The sequence below is a fragment of the Notamacropus eugenii genome, chromosome 5 (genome assembly GCF_028372415.1).
Source record: "Notamacropus eugenii isolate mMacEug1 chromosome 5, mMacEug1.pri_v2, whole genome shotgun sequence".
Lineage (NCBI taxonomy): Eukaryota > Metazoa > Chordata > Mammalia > Diprotodontia > Macropodidae > Notamacropus > Notamacropus eugenii.
The window spans coordinates 354,419,821-354,441,861 of record NC_092876.1 but is presented as its reverse complement, the minus strand read 5'-3'; the positions used below and the strand labels follow the sequence as shown (position 1 = coordinate 354,441,861).

The 22,041-nt window shown below is 37.7% G+C and overlaps 1 protein-coding gene across 1 annotated transcript in view; it reads right to left on the bottom strand.

Annotated features, from left to right (window-relative positions):
- The window catches only part of CFAP44 (cilia and flagella associated protein 44), a 138,871-nt gene that overhangs the window by 14,576 nt on the left and 102,254 nt on the right, over window positions 1-22,041 (bottom strand). The window contains exons 25-30 of the mRNA XM_072613986.1: window positions 20,323-20,817; window positions 13,436-13,639; window positions 7,597-7,792; window positions 4,454-4,564; window positions 3,478-3,608; window positions 1,849-1,965 (exon numbers count right to left, since the gene is read on the bottom strand). Of these exons, the coding sequence (XP_072470087.1) occupies window positions 1,849-1,965; window positions 3,478-3,608; window positions 4,454-4,564; window positions 7,597-7,792; window positions 13,436-13,639; window positions 20,323-20,817 (1,254 nt within the window). The remainder of the gene's footprint in view (window positions 1-1,848; window positions 1,966-3,477; window positions 3,609-4,453; window positions 4,565-7,596; window positions 7,793-13,435; window positions 13,640-20,322; window positions 20,818-22,041) is intronic.

The window sequence follows — 22,041 nt, the reverse complement described above, 5'->3', positions numbered from 1 at the left end:
GAACTTTTCATCCTAAGTCCCTCAGAATTGTTTTGAATCATTGTATTACTAAGAATAGCTAAGCCATTCACATCTGATCATCTATTATTGTTATTATTGTGTACAGTGTTTTCCTGCTTCTGCTCACTTCACTTTGCATCTGTTCATATAAGTCTTTCTGGGTTTTTTCTGAAAGCATCCTGCTCAACATTTCTATATTATAGGACAGTAGTATTCCATCACAATGCTATACCATACCTTGTTCAGTCATTCCCCAATTGATAGGCATCCCCTCAGTTTCCAATTCTTGGCCACCACAAGAAAACTGATGCAAATATTTCTGTGCACATGGGTCTTTTTCCTTTTACTTTAACCTCTTTGAGATATAGATCTGGTATTGGTATTGCTGGGTCAAGGGGTACACATGGTTTTATAGCCCTTTGGGCACAGTTCCATACTGCTCTCCAGAATGATTGGATCAGTTTACAACTCTACCTATCAGTGTTTTAGTGTTCTAATTTTTCCATATCACCTCCAAAATTTGTCATTTTCCTTTTTCCATCATATTACCTAATATGATAGACATGAATGGGTATCTCAAAGTTGTTTTAATTTGCATAAATAGTGATTTAGAGAATTTTTTTCATATGACTATAGATAGTTTTAATTTCTTCTTCTGAAAACTGCCTGTTCATATAATTTGACTGGAGAATAACTCATATTCCTATAGATTATATTTGAGAAATGAGACCTTTATCAGAAAAACTTGCTGTAAATTCCCCACCCCCAAACTTTTTACTTTCCTTCTAATCTTGTCTGCATGGGATTTATTTATGCAAAACCAATTTTTTAATTTAATGTAATCAGAATTAGCCACTTTACTTCCCATAATGTTCTACATCTCTTGTTTTGTTATAAAATTCTTTCCTTGTTCCTTGGGATAATAGTTAAGCTATTCCATGTTCCCCTAATTTGCTTATGATATCACCCTTTATTCTAAATCATGTACCCATTTTGACCTTATCTTGATACAAGGTGTGAGATGTTGGTCTATGCCTAGTTTCTGCCAAACTGCTTTTCAGTTTTCCCTGCAGTTTTTGTTAAATATTGAGTCCTTGCCCCAAAAGCTTGGCTCTTAGGGCTTATTCAAACACTAGATAACTATGGGCAATTACTATTGTTTATTGTGTACCTAATGTATTCAATTGGTCCACCATTCTGCCTCTTAGCCAGTACCAGATTGTCTTGATGATCAACACAAAGCAATGAATTCTCAAGTATACCCTGACCCCCTCTACTTCCCACTTTGCCCTACTACATTTTACCATACATTATCCTCCCTTGGGCTCATATCCTATCTCCTCTATGTTATTAGAATCTCTTGTAGGGAACGGAATATATTATTTTTCATCTTTGTATCTCTCCGTTCAGTATGGTATCATGTGAATTTCTTAGAGGGTCAAGACTTTCATTAAGGGTGAGAATTACAAATGTGGAAACTTCCTCTAATACAAATTGAAATTAACTAATGCAGGTTGTTTGAGAGAATTACTTGGACCGTTGTGACTTTCAGTGACTCACCCACACTCATACAGCCTACATGTGCCAGACATAAGATCTAACCCCAAGCTATTGCTAACTCAAATACTAACCCTCTGCCCACTAAGACATGCTGCTCTGCACCAACTAGGCATTTGATAAACATTTATTGAATCAAACTGAATTTGATCCTAACAAATTTGGAATTCTCAGAAATGTAGGAAGTGATGTGTTCTCTTTAGTGGCCTCTGAATCTCTTTCTGAAGTACTGTGAATGTATTGGCAACAGAGTTCAGACAGGTCAAGCCATGTACCTGGGTGACCCATTACCTGGTGTAACTTCAGAGGTATCACCACAAGCAGTTCATTCAGTCTCTGCTGCTTCTCCCGCTGATAAGCCTCAAGGGCCTCCTCTGCTGTTTCAAGATTGGCAGCCACTACTTTTACCTGTGGAAAGTCACCATGGGTGAAATCTTAATAACAGCTAATATTTAAATTCTGCTTAAACTTTTGTTTTACATATATTATCTCATTTGATCCTCCCCACAACTATGTGACTTGGATTCCATTATTATCCTTATTTATAAATGAGGAAACTGAGGGCAAGAGAGGTAAAGTGACTTATCTGTGGTTAAATAGCTATTAAACATCTAAGGTAGGATTTGAACTCAGGTCTTCCTGACTCCAAGAACAACTCCATCCATCATGGCAACTAGTTTCCTCTGAAAACATTCAGTATGGGATTCATAAACAGTCCCAGAGGGCAGATCAATGTCAGTTTTCCTGGGTGTTCTTCTGTTTGGAAGGTGCCATTTGATGGGCTGAAAAGATTCCTTGGTTGTTTTTTTCAGTTAAGTCCTGACCTATGCTACTTCTTTATTCTCATCCATATGCACCAGGGGGCTGTGGATATCTGGCAGTGCTCAGAAGCATCAATCAGACATCAGGGAAGCACTAAATGCAGCAGTAGGCCATGCCCTCTGGACTTCATATGGCAGTCAGGTGGCTCAGGGCATAGAGCACTGGGTCTGGAATCAGGAAGCCCTGAATTCATATGTGGCCTCAGCCATTGATTAGCTGTGTTACCCTGAATAAGTCACTTAATCTCTGTCTGCCTCTGTTTCCTCTACTATAAAATGGATACCATAATAGTACCTGCCTCCTAGAGTTGTTGTCACACAGAAGAGTCTCAATAAATGCCTGCTCCCTCTCTCCCTACCCCCTCCCAAAACAACCAACATCAAGGTGAAAAAACACCTGCTGCCTTGTTCAGTTTGGAGCCAATAACATTCAATTAATTTGAAACCTGGAATGACCAACGAAAATATAATTCCACCAAGGAAGAACAAAAACTCGCAACTGGAAAGGCAAGTTACAGTGCACATTCATCTTTTGCAAAAGACATGCAATTGTCCTTTGGAACCGGAAATGCAGTTTCTTCTAAAAAGAAACCTTCTGAATATGAATGAAGTTGAAGAGGGATGGTTTTGGAACTACTCCCAGAGAAATGAGGAGGAAAAATACAAAATTCCTTAACCCGTTGGTCATCTGGAGAGAATAGATATGGTCATTGAAAAGAAAGAAAGAAAACCCAGCTCCTCACTTCAGATTGCCCTAAAACAATGTTTGCTCTTTTTTTTTAATGAACCAGGAAGTAATATCTGAAACCTAAAATCTGTAGGGCTAGAGGGGATGGAGAACCTTTGGCCTTGAGGCCACGTGTGGCCTTCTAGGTCCTCAGGTTAGGCCTTTGGACTGAGGCCAGGTTTTACAGAACAAATCCTTTTATTAAGGGGACTTGTTCTATGAAGTTTGGATTCCTTCAAAGGGCCACCTTCGAGGACCTAGAGGGTCCCATGTGGCCTCAAGGCTTCAGGCTCCCCACACCTGCAAGACAACCAGGTAGGAGCTGCTCTGTAGCCCATAAGAGGGGTAGGAAAAGCGGTGAGGACCCCGTACTTTTTTGCCCATTGCATCGTATTCCTTTTTGAGATTCTCAAGCTGTTTTTTCTCTTCGCTTAAGGTCTCCTCAATGTCCAGCCTTTTTTCTCGAAGCTGAAGAGCCATTTCATAAAGGGCTGGGTCACAGTCTGGGGACACAAAGGTACATAAGATGTCTTATTTGGTACAGAATTCTAAAGTACTAGGAGTCTAGCCCTTTTTGAAATTAACATTCCATTTGGTCATGTGCTAACCTTCTGCTATAGCAAATAATGGCAAATAATAGCGGTGTTACCCTTCCATAAGTGAGGACTCATTCAGCACCTGCATGGAAATGCAGATATTACTGTCCAACGACTGTGTATTAGACACTTACACGAGGGGTCCCAAAAGCCTTGTGAAGTTTTATATTTTAATAGCTTTAAGAGCTTAAAAGTACACTAAAACTTTTGGGACATCCTGTATGAAACACCCTAGAACACCAAATAAGCATTTTTTTTTCTACTAAGACTATTCATCTACCAAGAACATAAGAAACTTGATCTACTTTCTTCAGGACTGGTTTCACAAAAAAAAAAAAAAAACAGTGAATATAATTAACAAGGATTTCTGAGAAATGAGTACAAATTGAAGTAACCTCTAAAACATTAGCACTATGAGAAATCAAATGGATGCTCAAAAATGTGGACATTGTGGGAAAATATAAATTTTGATCATGTATCAGTGTCACTGCATTTTTTTTAATTGCTTCACAATGTTGGACTGATTTTGAGACTTTTCTGGAAGTGATTCAGCTGACATTCCATAGCTTTCTGCCTGGTTGGGAGGTCATGAAAGGAGAACTCCCCATGGATTATCAACTGGGACACATACCTAACAGCTGTTACCTTAAAACTCCCTGGAGAATTATATACTCAGACTCCAACTGTTTTACTGGGTGATGTCACTCAGTCTGTTAGAAGTAATTAAAATGGTGCCAGGTGATCTAACTTACTTGCTATACCCATGCTTTCATCAAAAGCTTCATCCTCTGATTCCGATTCCTCCTCACTACTCTCAAAGCTGGACTCTTCATCACTGTCTTCTTTGCTACTCTCATCCTCTTCTGAAATGAAAATATATTCTTGTTAAAAGTAAGCATAAAACAAATCAATGGGGAACAACTACCCAGGAGATTTCCAAAGGCTGATCCTTTCTTTGAACTTAAGAAAATGAACAAGAAACAAAACACAATAAAGTATTTTCAATCATTTATCCTTACTTTGTTTTCTAAACTAAATGAGAGTAAAATTAGTACCCTCATTCATTAGTCTTGCTTATGTAAGGTTGGGGTTGATTAAATCAGTCAATCAAATCAAACCAGCCCACCCTATTTAAAGCGTGTCAAGATGCCAAGTCTTCATATTTCATTAATAAAAATAACAACAATACCTAGTATTCTGTAGTTCTTTAAAGTTTGCAAAATGCTTTACAAATATCTCATTTTATCCTCACAATTATTAAAATCCCCATTTTACAAAAAAGGAAACTGAGACAAAGGTTAAGTGATTTGCTCCAGGTCACACAACTAGTACATGCCTGAAGTATGATAAAAAAACTCATTTCTTCCTGACTGCAAGTCCAGTGTTTTGTCCACCGAGCTACCTAGACTACATCAGGATTATTCACTAGAGGCTGCTAACAAGGCCCGAACACTTCCCTAGGTGTGACAGGAAGTACGTTCGGAATGACTGAAAATTTTGGCCATGCCCTTTGTGTCTCCTATAAAAACCAACTGCGATATTAAAGATTCCTCACAAGAGATGAGCCATGACTGACATATATTATATACATATACATATTTGTAATATATATGTATAAGAACAATATCAGTCTCTCCAAGCACCAATTTATTCTATGCATAAATGCCAGAATACTCTCTGCAAACTCCATTTTTAAAATGTCACTGCCCAGATCAATGGCTTTTGTCCATCCCGTGAAATCTGCAGTATTTGAGGCTGCCACATTCATGGCTTCAGCCCTAAGCATTTCTGACAGTGTTGAAACAAGTAAAGTTGCTCTAAAAATAGCCACTAGCAGGCAGCCAAGAGACATGGACAAATTCAAAGAATTGTGACATAATAAGAATAAGTGAGTGAATGTGTGTGTCAAAATATAGATTGATAACCTCTTATGGCCCAGTGAGTTGAGTTCTGATCATGCCCATTTTACAGATAGGACTCTGAGTTTCAAAAAAGGGCTAAGTGACTTGCTCAGCATCATGTAACTAGTACCTTTCAGACACAGTTTGAGTAGGTGTTCCTGATTCCAAACCAGCACTTTAGCCACATGGCTCCATGCTGTCTCAAATGATTCATCAGAGTCAAAATAAAGAATCAAAATTAAAAAGGGTGAGGGACAGTGTCAAGCCAGAATAAAAGTAAACAAACAACAAGATGGGATCAGAATACAGGTCAAGATCAAAATCCCATGGAGTCAATGACAAGAATCAGATGCAGAATAAAATGTATGAATCTGGCTCTCCTTTTGAAAGAAAGATTTGTGACCTGTAACTGACTGGATTCAAACAATTTGGACCTGAGAAATCAGGTGGGGTCTAACAGTGATCCAGTATCATAACAGGAAGTTGTTTTTTGTAACGGAGTGGTGGCCTTGGAAATCAAGAAGATATGAGCTCAAATCTCATCTCAGATGTTTACTAGCGGTGTGGTACTGCAAAAGTCACGACCTCTCAGTCTCAGCTTTTCCTCTGTAAAATATATGTAAAAGCAGTACCTACCTTTCAAGATCATTGTGAAGATATTTGAATTCCCTTTCACTCTTACAGTATGATTCCCAGTATTGTTAAAATATATTTACATTGCATTTTCTATATTTATTGGTCATTGCATCTTTACAATGACTCTGTGAAGCAGCCCTATTTTGCAAGGGAGGAGATGAGGATCAGAGATTAAAGTGATCACTGGCATAATCAGTGACTGATTTGGGGTTCCAGTCCAGATCTTTTATCGCCAGATCTAATACACTTTCACTCTGCTAATCTGTGTAAACATGAGTGATTAACAAAAAAAAAAAAAAGTGACATCTTCTGTTGAATTCATGGTTTTGTTGCTTCCAAATACAGGAAGACAGCACTCGCTCCAATTCAGTGGGGATAGAGCTATGGATTGGACCAATGATGCTGGAAAGCAATTTGGAATAACGCTTTAAAAGGGGCAGGGAATGACTGAAGTTTCCATACACGTGGAGCCAGAGATCCTTCTGTTAGGAATATACCCTAAAGATATCAAAAAAAGGATATTAAAAAGGTTCCTCCATATACCAAAATATTCATAGCAGCATGTTTTTGCGGCAACAAAGAACTAGAAATTTAGCTGATCAACAACTGAAGAACGACTAAAGAAAAATCATTGTGCATAAAATTAGCGGGACATTGTGTTGTGGTTGTTCAGTCATTCTACTCTTCGAGACCCCATTTGGGGTTTTCTTAGCAAAGATACTGTAGTGGTTTGCCATTTCCTTCTCTACCTCATTTTACAGATGAAGAAATTGAGGCAAATAGGGGTAAGTGACTTGCCCTGGGTCACATAGCCAGTAAGTGTCTGAGGCTGGATATGAATTCAGGTCTTCCTGACTGCAAGCCTGGTACTCTATCCACTGTGTCCCTTTACTGCATGGTAAGAAATGAACATGAAAAAATCAGAGAAGCATAGGGTAGGGAGTAAGAATGAATACAGTGACATGCAGAATCATGAAAACAATACATACAATGACAAATATGACATCAACGGAAAGAAGAAAAGAACATGAAATACTGGGTTAGTGAAATGTCACCAAGGAATAATGAAGAAAATCTATGTCTCCCCCTCCCTTTTTTTGCAGAGTTGAGAGACTGACAATGACTATGGAATGTTCCATATACTATAGGCTAAGCCATTGTGTTGGTTAGTTTTACTGAACTATTTGTCCCTTTCTTTTTTTTTTTTTATTCTTGGTAACAAGGAATGGCTCATGGGGTAGGGTAGTGGGGAGGGATAGATTGAGAAATGAATATGATATAAAAACTAAGAGTATCAATTGAACTGAGACTATTTTTAAAGAATACTTTAAGAGGCTATATAAAGGACTGATACAAACCCTCCTCTCCTTCCACCTCCTTTTTCTTTACACGTTTAATATTCTTTTTCAACACTTTCATGAGGAAATTTGCAAATTTGTTATTTTCGCCAAGCGATGCCTGGAAGTTAGCATAAAGTGCCTTTTCTTGCTCCTGAAGCCTGTTAATTTCATTCTTTCTTTCTTCCACCTCTGTAAGATTCTCATTTATTCTCCACTAAACGACAACAAAAACAAACAAACAAACAAAAACACAAAATAAAAGATTTTAATCTGCCAGGGTCAGATACTGGTGATTGTTACTTAAGAACATGCACATTACAAATTTCAGTGGGAATTTTGTTTACTATCTATTTTTTTCATTTATTTATTTGTTCATTCATTCCTTTGTCTACTTATCTACAGTTATCGCTTCCCCATCGTGGATTGATATATTGTGGATCAACATAAGAAATTAAATGAGAATTTGCGGGGAGTTTTGCAGAAGCCGCAGACAACACATGAAGGCAAGCAGACAACACCGAAAAAGTTTAGAAACTCAGAAATGCATAATATATATGTATATATACCAACAGATATATAGTACTGCATAATATCAATGTATTTTATCTTTTAATACTGTAACTACCCCATAAAAACAAAATACATATAGTCTAAAGAAAAAAATACACAGCACTGTAAAATATCAACATATTTCACCATCAAAGAAAAAGAAAAAATTCAGATTTCTTCCCTGGTATGAAGAGAGGGTCAAAAACTTTTACATGGATTTTCTAGATTGCAAGGGTGACACACACGCCTAACCCCCATGATATGGAAGTGAGAACCATATCTATTTGCTTACATATTTATTTGATGGTTGGTTGGTTCGTTGGTTATGGGTCTAGATTTATTATTTCATTAGCTTTGAAAACTCCTAACATAGGAGCTTCTTCTGCCAATGAAAAGCTGCAGTTGACAATCTTAGCATTTCCAAGGACACTAAGTCAAATAAGTAACATGCTCCAGGTCACACAGCTAATACGTTTCATAGGCAGACTTTGCACTTGGGTCTTCTTGACTCAGAGCTCTATGCCACTATACTATGTAGCCTCTCAGGGAGAAAATAAACTCCCTTAAATTATTAAAGGGGATTATCTTTCTTTTACATGATTGTTACCCACCAAAATGCTACATATTGGCTCTAAAGTAGAGTCTGGAGTGTAAAGTTTATTAACAAACGTGAAAAAATGAAGCCAGTGACTGATTTTCCTGTGTGATTCATAAACCAGTTCTGAAGACAGTTTTAAAAGAAGAGTTTCACAAGTGTTTTTGGCAAAATTAATATTGCTGAAGTATATGTACAGCCAAAGGAACTACATGGAAGAACAAAGCACAATTTTGGGTCAAGTTATATTACATTTGTTTGAAAAAATTAAATATCTCCTTACTTTTTCTTAAATTTTTTTCTGAACTTAAACACCAAATAATAATAATAAAGCAACTCCATATACATATCAGGACACAGAAAGAGTACTATATATGAAATAGCAAATCATTTTACACTGCCTGCTTTTGTAAAAGTATATAAAGAATTCCATGCTACTTTCAAAATTGTTCTGCTTGTCTGTGCATTCTTCTGAACTTCCTTCTCTTCTCTTCAGAACATTTTTTAAAAATGTTTTGATGTCCCTCCCCTTACCCTCATTATATTGTAAGGTCCTTGAAGGCTGGGGCTATTTTTGCTTCTCTTTGTATCCTTGGTGCTTTGCACAGTGCCTCAAACTTGTTGATTTCACTTTTTGTGGATTTCACTACTGCTAATCTTACCTCTCTCTACCCCATTACTTTCCCCCACTAAAAAAAATAAATAATGGAAGAAAGGGGGAAAGACACATGTAACAAACAAGCGTAGTTAAGCAAAATGAATCCACAAGGAGTAATATCCCCAAAATTGTCTCTTTCAGCACCATGAGTCCTTCAAAATTCTTAATATGTTTCTTCATCGCTGATCCTTAGGAGGCATTGCTGGTCATTGCACTAATCACAGCTAAGTATTTCACAGCTGTTTTTCTTCATAGGGCTGTTGTCTTTGAATAAATTGCTCTTTTTTTTGTTCACTTTTTTCTTATACTACTCGGAATTCTCTTTCTTCATTTCTTACAGAGTAGTAATATGCTACTACAAATAACTACTCTTGGTTCAGTCATTCCTCAGTGGATGGACTTCTCCTTTGGACTCCAATTCTTTTCTTTTCTTTTTATCCTTTCATTCTCCCTTTAAAGGATGCAGATACTTGTTATGCTTCTGACTTTTCCTTCCCTGGTATTATCCTCTCCCTTACTTCCCTCGCTATCCATGTTTGTTTCCCTATTGGTTTGTTATATTTCTACAACTAACTTTTTGCGAATGTGCATATTCAACCCTTTTTTGTCCATTTCAAGAAAGACTGAGCCTCAACAGATGCCTATTCCCGACACCTCTTCTTCCATGTTTGCACTGCCTTCTTCTCTTCACACATCCCAATAATGAGAAATAGCAAGTTTCACCCTTTCCTTTCTAAGCAGTTTTCTTCCTTTTATTCTCCTTTCTCTTTCCCTTCTTCAAACCCCCAGAATAAAACCAATCTACTACCACCCCCCTACACTCTGTTTTTATTAACTTCTTCAGTACCGCCTTTGAAGACATTAAGGTTTTGAAAGGATACTTATTTCTTCTCCCCCCTTAGAACAATAATACTCAAATAGTCTTCAAAGTTAGTTTAGTTTTGGGCCAGACAAATTAGGCCTAGACTGAAATATATGAGAGCTTTGTCCTTATCTCAGCTCACCACTGAATCAGAAGCCTCCTTGAAGACTGCTGTCTTTTGAGGATGGAATGAAAGTCTAGTTTGATCTAAAAGCCCTTAAACTTAACCACCAAACAGATTAACACTATGTAGAAATCTTGACATCATTCATCAACCAGCCTTCTACTGGTTTTCTTGTCCAGTCGTTCATAGAATTCTTTTACTTTTTCTTACCATACAACAGATGTTGATCTATGAGATGCAATGATCTTCATGCTTATCATGAACGCTCCAAGTTAAGATAACCAAGTGCACTATAAATTAATGCGTCTTCTTACCTTAGGGTGTACAATAGAAGCAATTCACATGTCTTTTATTTGCCTCTCAGAAGAGAGCCTGTAAGCTGTCTCCTCCAGTTAGCTACAACTCCCTTGCATCTCCTGGTTTCATTTAGAGATTTCCAAACTTATTTGGCCTACAACTCCCTTTTCAAAAAAAAAAATTATTCAGTGCCCCTCTGAAAAATCTACTTTCTTTAATTCTTTATTTTTTTAAAAAAATTCGCATCATTTTAAAAAAACATACAATATATTTTTAAATGACACATTTTAAATTCAATACTTCATTGTAAATTTGTGACTTTTTTCCTGCATTGAAATGTTGATGATGCAATATTGTATCATCTAACCATATAGCGTCATGTTGTAAACAAGTCATTACATGCACATATTCCTGCTGATGCATGCTGGACTTGCCAACACTATGCCACATGCTCACCTGCCAACACTTGCTTGTTAAGACCTGTGGGTGGACTTGACCACTAATTGGTTATAACCTGCATTTTGTGTATTTATCTGGAAAATAATATAATCACTACAACTTTAACTCTGTTACATAACAGATGAATCACATATGAGCAGTTTTTCAAAATTTTCTTATCTTCACTTCCTTCCTTATGCTTCCACTGCCCCCTTATTTTTATTCAATTCCCCCCAATTGCACCTGAGGCTACTACCATCCCCCTGGATCATTCCAGCACCCTCCAGGAGGCAGTATTTCCCACTGTGGGAACCTCTGAAGGAGACTAAATGACTAAATTCTTCCACTAGACCAAGATTACATGCTGAGGACCAACAGCTAAACTGTTTGCACACCTAAGTGATCAGTGTACTAAACTGAATTTTCTTCTTTGGTTTGAACAGAGGAAGGTTCTCACATTAAGCTTATAAAGAAGATAGGTTTGTGTTTTCAACATTCACATAATTGTACTAGGCTTGATGGTTGGGATCTCATTTTTGTAGGCACCAAATACTAGATAAGACAGAGTTATGAAGTTCCAAAACTTGGGAAAATCTAGTCTCTGGTATAATTCTTGTAAGATTATGCTTATGAGTACTATATACCTTATTTCTGACAGCAAAAAGGTTGAGTCCATCTAAAAGAGAGGTCTACAGGCAAAAATGAAAAGTACTTATGCAAGAATATTCTCACCTCTTTCCCTTCAAGATAGCACTCTGAAAGGCAAAAATGTGAGTAGATTTAGAATAAATGTCCTAGTTAAGTGCCCAGTAGATGACACGGCATGAAGAGGGTAAACTGGTAGCAGTACCGGTGACTCTGAGACCTAGAGAAATTCTGAGGATTGGTGGGGATACTAGATCTCAGTTGTGCTAGACATGGGGCCAGGAAGTGAGCTATTTAGGTCAACTGTAGGGGAAGAGAGAGAACAGCACATTGGAGGGTAAGAAAATTGAGAGACAGCAATTATAGGAAATAAAGTCTCTGGGGTATTTGAAGAACTCAGGGGGATGCTTCCATATGAGGAAGGGAGCAGTTTAGGGAATGTCCCCAAGAAATCTTCTAGTCTAGTACTTTCTGGAAACTATCAAACACAAGAAACAGTAGGCCTCACCAATTTTCTTGTCAAACATGATGTGCTGATATGAATGTCAATGAAAAAGCATTTATTAAGTTTTTAGGGGAATAAAAAAGCTTATAAGAAAACTAAATCCAAAGATCATATAAGGCTGATTGACCTCAAATTCAATGTAATTATTTATTTTGTGATGTCTTATTAATCATTTCCTCTTCCATTTAAAAGAAAAAAAAAGAAAAATAATGTCTTTCAGAGCTTCAATATAAGTAAGTCAAGAGGTTTTTTTGTTTCCTGACATTTGACTATGAGATACGCTAAACTAGCAATCAAATACGGACAACTGTTATTGTTGTTCAGTTGTTTGTCAGTCATGTCTGACTCTTCTTGGCAGAGATATTGTAATGGCTTGCATTTTCTTCTCCAACTCATTTCCAGATGAGGAAAATGAGGCAAACAGAGTGAAATGACTTACCTAAGGTCACACAGTAGGTCCGTGTCTGAGGCTAGATTTTAACTAACTGGATTTTATCCATGACTCCTGCTTTAGCCACTGTATCACTTTGCTTCCCTTTCCTCTGAAGTTGTTAGGCACTCTCTAAACTGTCCCAAGGGACTTCCAAGAAAGATTCCAAGAAACACGCCACTTTACCTAGTAAGCATTCACCAATCAAATGGTGCAGTGTGCACCAGGCAAACAGCCTCATGGCTGCGCATACCTGCAATGCCAGGGAATTAGAATGAATAAAGGAATTATATTATAAATCCCCCAGAGATTCAGGAGACTTGTGTTGGGATATGGAGAATGTTTTGACTGCTTGATTCACTTTCTTGTTGTTTACACTGTTTCATATCTTAATTACATGGTTTTGTTTTTAGATTCATGTATTTCTGATATATTACACAATACAGCTGGGGTATTTGGTAGGAATTTGATCTGTGATTTGAATAGTTCTCTCTCCAAAATGGCCAAAGCATAGTTAAAGAGAATGACAAGTACAGATAGGAAGCACAGAGGAAGGCAGGAAGAAAAAAAAACCCCAATAGGAATGGATGGAAAAGAGAAGGAAGGAAGGGGGAAGGCAGGAGAAGAAAGAGAATAAAAATATTTGGATTATATATCCTTAATTGATTAGGGTTTTTAATATAATATTAACAAATTAAATTCTGTAAAGTATACATACCTTCATAAAGTATAAAAAAATATAAAGTACACATACTTTCATGTCCTGTTGCTCTCTGTCCAATGAATTGACACGTTCTTGAAGTATGTTCTCTTGTTTTTCAAAGTTCTTAAGGAGAAGCATTTCTTGAAATAATGTTACATGGTGCAGGTCAGCTAACTTCATTTGAATATCTAATTTAAGTTTCTGGTGCCTCAGAAGACGAAATTCTGCATCAAATGTAACAATGAGTTCTCTGATCTGGAATGGAAAAAAAATAAAAAAATAGAAAGGTAAAAGAAAAATAAAGAGAAAAGGCAAACTTCTTTCTAAAAGTTGATAAATTGGATTGGAATAAAAATTAATGCCTTTTTTTTTTTACTAAAGTCTTTATTGTTATCTCATTATACTAAACATTCTAGCAAGAAGAGTGCATCAATAACTGGGTTTTTTAAAAACAATTCATTATAACTCAAGTGAATTTATACTAGGGATATAAAGATGGGTAAACAGGAAAATATTAACAAAAGTAATCAAATGAAAAACAATCAATGAAAACTACATGATTATAGCAAAAAATGCAGAGAAGACTTTTTATAAATACAGAATTCATTTATGCTACAAATACTAAAAATCATAGGACCATAAGATTATAGATCTAGGACTAGAAAGGACCTTAGCAATCATTGAGTCTAACTACATCATTTTATAGAAGATCAGAGAAGTCAAAAGACTTTTCTATTGTTACACAGGTAATAAGTGGCAGAGTTGGGATCCAAACTCAGGTCCTCTGGCTCCAGATTCTGTGCACTATCCATTGTACCATGCATACAAAGGCTATTTTTAATATGATAAAGCATATATCTAAAACCACTTGACATGGATAAACATTAGAAGTCTTTCAAGGAAATACAGGGTTAAAGTAAAGATGCTCTCTTTCCCCCAGACAATTTGACAGAGTTCTAGAAATGCTAATAATAGCCACAAAATGAGAGTTTGAAATTAAAGGAATAAGCATCAGTATAGAAAAAATGATACTATCCTTTTCTGTAGATGACCTAATGGTTTACTTAGAAAACCTATGAGAATTAGTCATGATACTGAGACAACAGTATCCAAAAATTAGCATCTTTTTTTTGTCCAACTAAATGGACAAAATCATTAGCATTTCCATGTACAAAAACCCAGAAGAAAGTGATAAAATTTCATTCAAAACAATTAAAACTATGTAAAAAATCTGTGAGTCAATTCATCAAGACATATGCAAGAAAGGAAAAATGGAAAAATAGACAAGAGAACTAACATCAATACCAACTATAGTAATTTCATCAGGACATTTAACTAATGTGAACTTATAGTCACAACAAGACCAAAAAAGCCCAGAAGGTGCTTAACCAGCAAACATCTGATTAACCAACCAAATGGAAAGAGATTGTTTGCCAGACAACACTGAATTAGAATATATATTAGTATAACATGTGTACACATACATGTGTGTATATGTACATGTGTGTATACACACACATATATACATACACGCACTGTGGACTCAAAGATCAAGAGGTAAAAGACTATGCCACTTATAAGTCATAAATTTGATAAATTTGCCTCATCCCCTGGTATCTTGGGACTAGGATACAGAATAGTTGTATGGCATGAGTTTAACCAAGTCCCCAGGGATCTAATAGCTATCTTTTTTTTTTCAGCCACCTGGATTTTAGATCTATAAGAAATCTAGGATCTCTGGAAGTCAACTGACAGTGAGGGACTATACTTTTTCCAAATTCAATCACTGCTCCCCATTGTATGGCAGAAAAATTTCCAACTCCACCTTCCCTTATCCAGAGTTACTTTAGCCCTTGTTACAGAGTCAACATCTGCTGAGGTAAAAATCCTTTCTCCATCCTGTCTTTTCATACTCTTATCCCCATTACTCTCAGTACTACCCCTCCATGATCCACATAATTTTCTGCTTTCCCATTCCATTAAGGCCTCTGGAATCTTCAATCTATTATTAACAAATGCCCCTTTATCCTAGATCTCTTTGCTTCATACTCTTTCTATCTTCTTATGCTTCAGGAAACTTGTCATATCTTATCTACCTGTCCAGTACTAAGTGGTTCTTACTTCATGCCCCCTGAAGCATTGGATGGAGCAGAAGAATAAGGAGAGGAGAGAATCATATTCTGGAGAGGAAGAAACATAACCCTAAATTATTACTGTCACTTCTAATCCCTCTGCCACTTTCATTCAACAAACTTTCTTCCTTTAAGGTTCATAAGAATCTTACAAACCATACCCTTTTATCTGCCCATAACCTTAAAATATTCCTCCTCCATGATCCAAAGCCCTGAAAATTTTTTTATTTGAAATGCAAATTAAAACAACTCTGAGACACCACTTCACACCTATCTGATTGGTTAATTATGACAGAAAAGGAAAATGATAAATGTTGGAGAGGATGTGAGAAATTAAGACACTGTTGGTGGAGTTGTAAACTGATCCAACCATTCTGGAAAGCAACTTGGAACTATGCTCAAAGGATAACCAACCCATGCATGTGCAAAAATATTTATAGCAGCTCTTTTTTGGTGGCAAAAAAAATGGAAATTGTGGAGATGCCCATCAATTGGGGAATGACTAAAAAAGCTCTGGTATATAGATGTAATAGAATACTATTGTGCAATAAAAAATGGTGAACAGGCAGGTTTCAGAAAAACCTGAAAAGACTTATATGAACTGATGCAAAGCGATATGAGAAGAACCAGGAGAACATTGTACACAGTAACAGCAACATTGTGTGATGATCAAATATGAATGACTAAGCTCTTCTGAACAATATAATGATTCAAGACAATTAAAAAGTTCTCACAATGGGAAATGTTATCCATATGCAGAGAAAGAACTGATGGACTCTGAATGCAGACTGAAGCATGCTATTTCCCTTTTTTCATGTTTTTTTTTTAATTTTAATGTTTCTTTTTTTACAACATAACTAATATGGAAATATATTTTACATGATTGTACATATATCAAATTGCTTGCTGCTTTAGGAAGAGGGAGGGAAGGGAGAAAAATTTGCAACTCAAAATTTTGTAAAAATGAATGTTAAAAATTGCCTTTACTTATAATTGGAAAAATAAAATACTATGAAAAAACTTTTTCTGACCACAGTTTCCTATCCTCCAATTTTTCCTTATTCAGTCTTCATAAACTGGTTCTTTATGAACACTTAAAACTCCAGTCTGTCCATGGTTCCCTAATTTCTCACTTGATCAACACTCTCCTGGTCTTCCTTCTTTTCCTTCAGTCTTGACCCAGTGCGGTGTGGGGGGTTAATAGAAGGGAGGGCAAATGGGAAGAGGGGGTAATTAGAAGTAAACACTTCTGGGGAGAGACAAGGTCAAAAGAGAGAATAGAATAAATGGGGGAGCAGAATAGGATGGAGGGAAATATAATTAGTCCTTCACAACATAACTCTTATGGAAGTCTTTTGCATAACTACACATGTGTAGCTTATATTGAATTGCTTGTCTTCTCAGTGGGGATGGGTGGGGAGGGAGGAAGGGAGAGAAGCTGTAACTCAAAGTTTTAAAAACGAATATTAAAAATTGCTTTTACATGCAACTGGAAAATAAGAAATACAGGTAATGGGGTATAGAAATTTATCTTGCCCTACAAGAAAATAGAGGAGACGTGGATAAGGGAAGGGAAGGGTGTGATAGAAGGAAGGGCAGATTGGGGGAAAGGGTAGTCAGAATGCATGGTTAGTTGGGGTAGGGGGAGGGAAGAGATGGGAAGAAAATTTGGAACTCAAAATCTTGTGGAAATGAATGCCGAAAACTAAAAATAAATTGATTAATTTTTAAAAACTTTAAATTAAAAAAAGAAAGGGAAATTGTAGGTTGGTATCTTCTTGAGGACTTGGGAAACCTACCAAGACTGAGCTAGCCTGAGGGAAACTTCTGTCTGAATAGTGGGAGAAGGGGCTGAGCCTTTTCTTGCCTAATATTTCAGTTGAGAATGACCCCCAAGGGAAAGCAGGTCACCTAGGGAACCTGACTTTCTGGAAAAAGGACATGACAGCATTAAGCTTGATCATCTACTGCCTAAAGTTATCACTGAAGCTATGAGAGCCTAAGAATACCAACTTGTTCATCAAAGGTTCAGAGACTTGGGGTACAGAAGTGACAGCAGATCATCATCAAAGGGCCAGAATTATATGACCATGAATAGGCTAACATGATGCTCTCAGGGTATTGGTCAAAGATTCTGTACATTGTACATTAAAGGAGTACATATAATTTCATTTTGTATGAAACCACATGGGATATTATATATTTGCATGGGACTTCTGTGCTGGTCTGCTGTATGTAATTTGCTAAGTGATGCTCCATGTGATGGTTTTGCATGTGAACTATGTATTTGGTCCTAATTTGTATGCTATAACCATATATCTGCATGTGACCTATGTAGTTTTCCTTGACTATGCTACATGCAAATTAATGAATGTTTTGTTGTATGTAACTATGGCTGTGCATCTATTTAGATCTAGCGTGACTTGCAGGGACTATAAATAAAATTTTTTGAGAGGAAAAATGCCAGGCCTAGAGGCCTGAGGGCTACCCGAGTCTTACCTTACCTGTCCCAGGTCTTCGGTTGGCCAAACCAGATAAACATATGAGAGAAGAGACTTTCCGGAGTCGAACAAGGGTTAGGCTTTATTCAGGGTCCTGGTTACATGTGCAGGGGGAGCTCTTCCTTAGGAGGGAGAGAGAAATCTCCCAAGGAGGCAAAGATCTTATGGTAAGAGATTGGAAGTAGAAGTGTAAGTGGGGAGAGAGGGGGAGGGGAGAGAGAAGAGAGGAAAAACGGAGCCTTCTGTCCTGTCAGGGCCCCTCCACGCTAAGAGTGCCTTCAGGCTTTCCTGACCCTAATTAAGCTCTCCGGCCACGTAGTTTGCACCTGAATACCGTGCCTGTTAGATAACAATAGGTGTGCCCAGATCCGGGACAGTCTCGAGGGCGGGGATGCTCCTCCCATCACGTTTCTCACGGGAAGAGGTGGAAATACATGAGATAGCTCGGTCTCACTCTTTGATTCCCTGCTGTTTTCTGGGGGGGCCTCATGAGAACTCTAAGATTTAGAAGTTCCCACCTTTACCCGCCCGAGACTGTCCACATGGAATTGAGCTTCCACCCCCAACAGAAAAATGTAATAGCAACATGGCTGGGGAAAAAATTTATTTTCTTTGAGATTTGAGGTCTCAAGAACAGGCCTTACAGGCATTCCTGAGACTTAACAATCCTCTGAGACTGTGTTTATGAAGTACATACATCAGGAGGTAAATAACGACTTTAAAGAAGAAGGCTTGACCATGTTGATAAGTGATTATGATGGGGGCAGTTGCAGCACAGTTTGACTGCTGACTACTGAACACAAATTTAGAACTCAAAGGGCATCTAGTTCAAATTCTACATTTATATATGATGAAACAGAGACTGAACGCACTTAAGTTACTTGTCCAGTATCAAATGGGTCATCAGGAGCAGAAACAGGATAACCCGGGGTTCTTTACCTTGAATCACAGAACTTCTTGCCATTAAAAAAAAAAAAATGGTGGATATTGGCAGATATGTGTAAGCAGGGTAGATTTAGATGCTCTATGGGTGATTCTTCCCTCCTCCACCATTTTGCTCCAGCCATGCAAGAGACATTTGCTATGCCATTCTCTACATCAGTAGCATGAATCTTGAAGACAATTGTTTCCCCTATTCTTTGCTTGTGGACAGGATTAGGTGTGTAAAGTATTGTCCCTACCTCTTTGCCAAGTGCTTTAGAACTAATTAAATGATTTACTTTTAAAATGTATGTTCTTTGTCTGGTCTGCTAGCTTGGTGAAAACCATATTTAAATTACTCATAGACGTTCTCAACAGTTTAGATAAGGACTTAAGCCAACCAAGCTATACTTATCATACAATAGCCACCACCATGAACACAGGAGTTCATGTGAATCCAGAATTATGTAGAATGTAGATAGGATAAAGTGACCCCAGTTTGAAAGACCTTGAAAGCCAAGCAGAAGAAAGACTTAATTGGACTTAATTGGATTGGCAATAATGAGTCATTATGGAACTCAAAATGTCAACTCAACTCAAAATGTTGACAGAGGTTTCTCAAGGGGAGAAAATATTTGCGACTTCAGAACACATTTCAAATACTGCAGTCCCCACCAAATAATCTACTCATGAAAATGTTTGAGAGAGCACATAATAGTGGTCAAGTTCCTTGGAGAGATTTAATTGTATTTGAGTACTGATAACCTGAAAATTGGTCTAGAGTGTCCCTTCTACTGGCCCTGCCCCAACTTTCTTTTCTTGCTTTGCCTTTAGTTGGTTGACAAACAACTGTATGGTCCTTTTCCTGTCCCTGAAGAAATTCTGGGGCCCAGGTTACCCAGCTAGAAAAGAACATTTCAGAGAACTTAAAAGGGAGGGAAGTGTAAGAAAACTAGGCCAGGAATCTGATCAATGAATTTTTTCCTTTGATTAACGATCAAACTGGCTCTATCTCAAGTGGGAAAAACAGTGTAAAGTAAGGTCCTCCTGACTCCAGAGCCAGTACTCTTACTGACTGTACCACCGAGCTGCCCCTTCTTTGTTTTTTAGAGTATCAGAAATCCAAGCTCAGTATTTCAAGCTGATGAAAGCTAGATATTCTGAAAGCAATCCATAGCATCTCCACTTCTCCCATAATGAGGTAGAGAAGTGAGCAAGACATTAGTTACCTAAGTCCAAGGCAGGTGGCGTAATTAGGGTTGAGCGTGGGGAGAAAATGATAAAGGAGAAAATGTAAAGAGGGAAACCATTCTAGTTATTTTCCTTCTCAATTCTAGTCCTAGTTAAGAAAGATTCTTCATGGATAACTACCCTCTGCCCTTACCCTGTCGATCACATGTTGCTGCATGTACACATTCCTGATCTCTTCCCTCTTAATGATCTCTATTTCCAGTTCAGTTGGCTCCGTCTTTGGAAACTCCACTGGCTTTGGAACTTCTGGGAGAACCACCATAGGAATTTTTCCTATCTTCGAATCTTGCTTTATTAGCTCTCCTTCCTTGAGAGAGGTTTTAATCTTCCCTGTACCAAAGCCCAGAAATCCTTCCTCTGGTTCTTTCTTCTCTTCCTCTACAATTTTCTTCTCCTGCTCTAGCTTAAACTCCAAGAGAATTTCTTCATCATACTGGTATTTTTTTTCTGGCACTTCCTCTGGCTGTAATTGGGGCACCTCAGGAATAGGAAGATGTTTATCTTCAGGCAAAATGGCATGAATGGTTTTCAGCTCTTGCACCAGGCACTGGATCTCTTCAATAACAGCAATTTTCTGGTCCCGAAGAGAAATGATGCACTTGTTCATATTAAATTTCTTTTCATGAGCCTGGAACAAGAAGAAAAGGTATAAACACAACGACAGAAAATGCCACATATTGGAGCACTGCCTATTTATGGTAAGGTCAGTCTTCATCCTCTTGTAATATGATTAGCTTGACTAAATCATGTTAATTATTTCAGTGATCAGCCCTATTCCCTAATAATTTTACTTTTTTTCTCTCTTCTAGATTTACTTTAGATACCATTATTATAATCATAGTTACTTTTTATATAGTGTTTTAAGGTTTGCAAAGTATTTTACAAATCCCTAATTTGATTACTAAAGCAACCCTTCAGAGGTAGATGAGGAAAGTGAAATATACAAAGGTTAAGTCCCTTGCCCAGGGCCACAGAGCCAGTTTAAAGATGGATTTTGCCCCTTTTCCCAATGAGCTCCTGTTTGTCCTCACACAGCCTTGCTTACTGATTGCCTCTTTACTGTGTTTCTTGTTCCAAGAGATATGTGTGTGTGTATCATATATGTGTGTATGCATGCATGCATGTATTCCCTTGGTGTCTGTGCAGTTTTAAGAGAAGAATATAGAAGCACCCAGGGTCTTTATCCCTTCTCTCCTCCTTTACTGCAATCTCTAATGAAGAGGTAGCCTTTCTCACCAAAGCCAGCCTCTTTTGCTTTTCTCATTCATTCTAAACCCTCACATATTCTCCAGAAGATTGTCCCCAAATCATAGAGTCCCCACAATCTTCAGTCTCTCCCTATCTAATGGCTTCTCTGCTGCCTGCAAACATGCAACCCATTTATCCCCCAACCTCAAAGAACTCTCCTTTGACAATCAACAGCCTCTCAAGTTACGGTTCTACATTTCTTTCTTTCACAGTCAAATTACTAAGAAAAAAATGTCTATATTTATCAGCACCACTTCTACTTCTCCTACTTCCATCTCAAACATTTTGCAATCTGACTTCTGGCCTCATCTCTCAAGTGAACCCACTCTCTCTGAGTTATCAGTGATCCTCTTAATTGCCAGTCTTTTCTTAATCCTCACACTTCTGATCCTCTGCAGCATTTGACACTGTTGACCATTGTCCTCCTAGATCATCCCTTCTCTGTGAGTTTTCATTATCACATCTCTCTCTCCCCCTCTCCCCCTCTCTCCTCTCCTCTCCTCTCCTCTCCTCTCCTCTCCTCTCTCTCCTCTCCCTCTCCCTCCCTCCCTCCCTCCCTCCCTCCCTCTCTCTCTCTCTCTCTCTCTCTCTCTCTCTCTCTCTC